The 5,666-nt window shown below is 53.1% G+C and overlaps 1 protein-coding gene across 1 annotated transcript in view; it reads right to left on the minus strand.

Annotated features, from left to right (window-relative positions):
• RAB11FIP5 (RAB11 family interacting protein 5) overlaps positions 1 to 5,405 on the minus strand; it is a 49,832-nt gene extending 44,427 nt beyond the window's left edge. Inside the window, exon 1 of the mRNA XM_042466951.1 lies at positions 4,886 to 5,405. Within this exon, the coding sequence (XP_042322885.1) occupies positions 4,886 to 5,268 (383 nt within the window). The 5' untranslated portion in view covers positions 5,269 to 5,405. The remainder of the gene's footprint in view (positions 1 to 4,885) is intronic.
• Positions 5,406 to 5,666: the final 261 nt, after the last annotated feature.

Here is a 5,666-nt window from a genome sequence, read left to right on the forward strand (position 1 = left end):
TTATGTATAGTGCCGAAAACCTGCCAATAGTGTACAATCTAACAACAAACTACCACCACCAACAACAAATCCAATCCTGGACCCACATTGGCCAACAGCACAGAGGTTGCAGTATAAAAGTTCTTAAAAAACAACAACACCAAGCAACCCTGTTAAAAACCCTAATTCCAAACAGTCTAAAGGTGTTTAAAATACAATGAGGACAAAAGAACCTGCATTAAAGGATGCTCCTGCAATTGCCAAGTAATGGCCAGAAGGATGCTTAGTGGCAGCAGTTTTCCTGTCTTTGCATAAATGTACATAATGGAATATCTTGGGAGATGGGACCCAAATCTAAACACAAAATTCATTTATGTTGCATATACACATAGCCTGAAGGTAATTTTACACCACATTTTAAATAATGATTGTGCATGAAACAAAGCCTGTGAACACTGGACCATCAGAAAGTAAAGGTGTCACTAGCTCAGCCGCCTATGAAACAAGTTTTGGGTTTTGGAGTATTTGGGAATTTGGGAATTCTGGATAAGGGAGACTTAATCTGTGTATGTTGTTTGTTGCGTACCTTCAAGTTGTTTCCAACATATGGCAACCCCATCATGGGGTTTTCTTGGCAAGTTTCTTAAGAGGGGGTTTGCCCTTGCCTTCCCGAGGCTGAGAGAGTGTGACTTGCCAAGGATCACCCCATGGGTTTCCATGGCCGAACCAGCATTTGAACCCTAGCCTCCAGAGGCATAGTCCAGTGCTCAAAGCACTATGCCAAAGTGGCTTTCATAAACTGTGTATGCGCATGTGTAAGTCAGCAAAAGGGGCTAAAAACTTCCCTGTTCTGGTGCACGCACAATGTGTTGAACTACAACTCCCAGGAAAGTTGTAGCCCAACACATCCGCAGGACAACGGGTTGGGGAAAGAGACACAGAGAAACATGGGCTGGGTCTTGCACATGTGTAAACCTCCCATATGGAAGCATTTGGGCATTTTTGTCACATGTGAAATGGCCGCATTTGGTCCAAGGTTTGGGGAGTTTTTGCATGAGTTGTACATGGATGCAACCTGCAAAAGCAAATTTGGACTTGCACACTTGGTTGTTGTGTGGAATCACAACTCACTAACAGGGTGGCATTGCGCATCCGACACACAACTCCATGAGCACAACGCTGCGCTCCATCTCCTCCACGTGGGATCCTAGTTTTTCAAGGAAGAACCAAACTCCAGCAGAGACAGAGAGCTACTTTTGGAAAGGATGCACAAGAAAAATACAATGGTGCTGGTTCCAAAGAAAGAAAGTGTTGCCCCATTTCTCTGCGGCCGCTGCCCTCCCCTTCTCTGCTGCCAAAGGATCCACCAGCTCCGGAAAAACTCTTTCGAAAGTCAGGAAAGAGTTGGCTTCCTCTTTCCACCGGCCACACACACACCACAACAGACAACATATTTGGTACATGCTAACAAGGCCAGGGGAAGAAGTGCAGGTGGGATCAGACTCTGGAGGACAGGGTTCAAATCCCCACTCGGCCACTGAGAGGCCTTGGGCAAGAAGTCCCACTCTCTCAGCCTCAGAGGGATGCAAAGCAAACCCCCTCTGGACAAATCTTGCCAAGAAAACCCTATGGTAGGGTATCACCATCATTCAGAAATGACTTGAGGGCACACAGCAAGACTTGGTGGCTGTCTCTGCAGGGGTGGCGTACAAAGCCAGGGTTCCTCAAGCAATGTGATCTGTTCTATGAAATGCCTCCAAGGCTGAATCCTCACTGCAAGGAGCGCTGATGCTTCCTTCCAGCTTTTGCAGGTTGCAAAGGGATCATGTCGCACCTTTGAGACTATGGCTGCGTCTGCACTGCAGAAATAATCCAGGTTGACACCATTTTAACTGCCATAGCTCAACGCTATGGAATTCTGGGAACTGTACTTTGGTGGGGTACCAGGGCTCTCTGACAGAGAAGGTGAAATATCTCCGAGCACTACACTTCCCAGACATCCATAGAACTAAGCCGTGGCACTTAAAGTGGCGTCAACCTGGATTATTTCTGCAATGCGGACGCAGCCTAGCTTTGCACACCAATATTCCAGAGTAATGTTGGTTATGTTTGCAGTACGCAGGTCTGCATGGTGATATTCCAGGGCTGTGCCTCTGAATTCTGCTCCTCTGCAGGCTTTTCTCTCCTGGCCTCTAAGGTCCGATTGGGTGGGACCTTGGTTAATTCTGCTTTCTTCCAGGGAACACAACTGCCTCATGGCCAATAAACTGCATTTGTGAAAGGTCTTGGGGTGGGATACTAGACTGCCCTTAGACACCAAAATGACTAAAGCAAGGCTATCATACTTTGGTCACATCATAAGATGGCACAACTCACTGGGAAAGACTATAATGCTGGGAAAACTGGGGGGCAACAGGAGAAAAGCACCAGGGAGGGATGGACTCTATCCACGAAGCCACTGTGGCCACCCTGAGTTTGCAAGAACTCAGCAGACTTTTCAGCTGGTTCCTTCTTCAAAGAAGGACCCTAAATCCATTCCAACTTGAATGCACAGATTGGGAACAACGAGAGCAAACTGGGACCGATTTCTTACCAAATGCCAAAAGGATTTGGTTAAGGCTATTGTACTTTGGACATGCATCATGAGAGGATGTGACTCAATGGAGAAGACTGCCAGGCTCAGTAGAACATAAGTGCCATAGGAAAAGAGGGAGACCCCTTAAAGAAGCCACTCTGAGTCTGCAAGACCCCAGTAACAAGCATCTCTTGAAGGGATGTTATATTGAGGATGGAGCAAGCTTGTCTTCTGCTGCTCCAGAGAACAGGACCCAGAACAATGGATGCAAACTACTGTCCAGGAAAAGGGATTCCCCTAAACATTGGGAGGAATCTCTTGATGGTAAAAGAGGTTAGTTAGTGGAATAAATGGCTTTGGATGATGGTGGAGTCTCCTTGTCTGGAGGCCTTTAAGCAGAGTCTGGATGGCCATCTGCCACAGAGAGGGCTTGGATGGTGTCTTCCCTTCCAGCGCAAGGACTGTAGGATCCCTCCAGTGGCTTCAGGTGATGGCAAAGATCCATAAACAAGGCTCTTCCTGCAGATGGGGAGCTCTTCAGCTAACAGCCAGGACCATGCTCAGAGACACCCTTGTTTTTGCTGGACACGTTTCAGGACTGGGTTCTACTCCTGAATGGCAGTCGCAGTGACAAAATCAGGAGAAGTCACATTTTGCAGGATTCTCAAAGGACCCATCAGAGAAGCAGAATCTGCCCTGGATGGTGCAGTGGGAAGAACAGCCACTGCTCTCTGCAGCTGCACAGAGGAACTCTTGGAGTAAATAATCAGGTAAGGAGCAAGAGTTGTCCTCACCAGCCCAGAGTCACAGTCCCAAACTCTACTCCTAGGAGCACCCCACCAAGATCAGGATGGCACATGGGCACCCGCATAATAAACCCATACCCCAAACACAGAGATGGTGGACCTCACAGACCCCAGAAGGAAAAGAGGCGGCCCCTCTGCCCAGCATTTGCGCCATGACTGTCTGGCCTCAATTTCAGCACAGTGGGGCCTAGTGGTTTGAGCGTTGGTCTATGCCTCTGGGGACAATGGTTCAAATCCCTGCTCAGCCACGGAAACCCAAAGGGTCACACTCTCTCTGCCCCAGAAGAAGGCAAAAGCAAATCCCCTCTGAAGAAATCTTGAAGCGGAAACCCTGGGATGGGTTCGCCCTCAGTCAGAAACAACTTGGAGGCCCATAGCAATGGCCAAGGAGTCCCAAGGATGCCGCCAAGTCTAAGAGGTCCATTTGGGGGGCACGCCTCTCCCCCCCCCTTTTCCTCGTCTCCTTAAGGCCCCTCCACAAAGTCCTTATTGTTTTGGGGGCATTTGTCAGACCTTAAGGGCCACATCTAGTCTTGCATTTCTCTGAAAGTGGCTTATGGTCTCCAGTTTGCCCAGCCCAGATCTGAAGGTTGGGGGAGAGATGGGGAAGAAAGAGAGGGGGGTCTCCAGGAGGGGTGATGATGATGATGATGATGAACTGCCTTGATTCCCTCTCTTTACCCCCAACCTGGGTCTCCTTCCACTTTAAAAGAAGTACAAATACAGCTTAAAACACTCCAAAATCGACCTGAAAGCAGAATTGCACCAAGGTCCAAAACACACAGCAGAAAGGAGGATCCAACCGCCGCCCGGGCTCCATGCTGGGGAATCCTGGGAACTGTAGTCGTGGGAGTCCTTGAGCCTTCTCTGCCAGAGAGCACCGGTGCCGCCATAAACTACAATTCCCAGGAGGGATCCACTGAGAGCCAGGGCAGTTCAAGGGGTCTCAATCTGGATGATTTCTGCAGTGTGGTTGGGACCAAAGTTAGAACAAAATCCAAAGCAATAGATTTCAAAGGGGCAAAAAGCAGCCGAAACCCCTTCCATGAAAACAGTGCAGCAAGATAAGGATGAAGAGGAGGCTCTCCTTGGGCTCCTCCAAAGCCAGGCCAGTCCAAGGCGCACAGCAGCTTCAGCCAGAGGCAAAGAGAACTGCACCAAGCCTGGCCTTCAGCCCATTCCGAGGAGCATCAGAAGCAGACCAAGAGAGAGAGAGAGAGAGGCGGGGAGGGCCCTTCCTGCCAAAGGGGGGGGGGGGGGGCCCTTCTCCACCCCCGACCCCAAGGACCCCCCCTTCCTGGGTGCTTTGGGGCCCAAGGCTGCCTTCTGCCTGCTGCTGGGGTTTTCCTTGGGGGTACAAAGTGGGTCATCTCTGAGGGGAGAGGAGGGGCCCTGCCCTGCCCCCCAAAGGGCCTTTCCCTCCTCAGGCTCCCATTGCGATTGAGGGGGGGGGTCCTGAAGCCAGCCAAGGCCCCTTGCAGGGACTCCGGGGTCCTCCTGCCTCCCTCCCTGGGCGCGGACTCACCGGGTCTCCTGGCCCCTGGGGGCCCCTTGGCGGAGGCGGAGCAGCTGGGGCCCCAGAGGGAGCTCCAGGGCCCCCAGGAAGCGCTCGGGCCCCACCAGGCTCTTCTGCCAGAGGCTCAGCCGGAGCAGCAGCGGCGGCGTCTGGGGATCGTCGGGGATCTCCGGGGGCAGCTCCAGGGCCTGCCACTTGGGGGCCGAGGAGGAGGAGGCCGGGGGCCCCAGGCGGAGCCTCTGGCGGCCCAGCTGCGCCTCGGCCCAGAAGGAGGGCGAGCCCCCCTTGGTCCTTAGCCCCCGGCAGCCCAGCAGGGCCAGCTCCAGGTGGGTGGGGCTCCAGAGGGGCTGCGAGGGCCACAGCCCGGCCTCCCCCGACGACTCCAGGCTCATCCTCCCCGGAGAAGACGGAGGCCCGGGACCAGCAGGAGGCCCAGCCAATGCGGCAAAAAGGCGGCAGGAGAAGGAGAGGAGAGGCGACCAAGTTCCTGGCCTCCGGCGCTGCTTCCGCTGCAGAAGGCACTCCCAGCAGGACCCCCCCCCCAAAGGCCCTAGTCCTGCCCCCCCCCCCCCTTTCCCCCCTTCCCCCTCCCCCCCCTTTCCCCCCCCCCCCCCTCCCCGGGGCAGGGGAGGGGCGGCTCTTCCTTTCTTCCTCTCTTCCCTCCTCCTTTCTCCCACTCCTTCCTTCCTCGGGGCAGCTCCTTCCTCCTTTCTATCTTGTCTCTCTCTCCCTCCTTTCTTTCTTCCTTCCTTCCTTCCTTCCCTTCCTCCGCATCCAAAGCAGCCGCCTC

The sequence above is a fragment of the Sceloporus undulatus genome, chromosome 5 (genome assembly GCF_019175285.1).
Source record: "Sceloporus undulatus isolate JIND9_A2432 ecotype Alabama chromosome 5, SceUnd_v1.1, whole genome shotgun sequence".
Lineage (NCBI taxonomy): Eukaryota > Metazoa > Chordata > Lepidosauria > Squamata > Phrynosomatidae > Sceloporus > Sceloporus undulatus.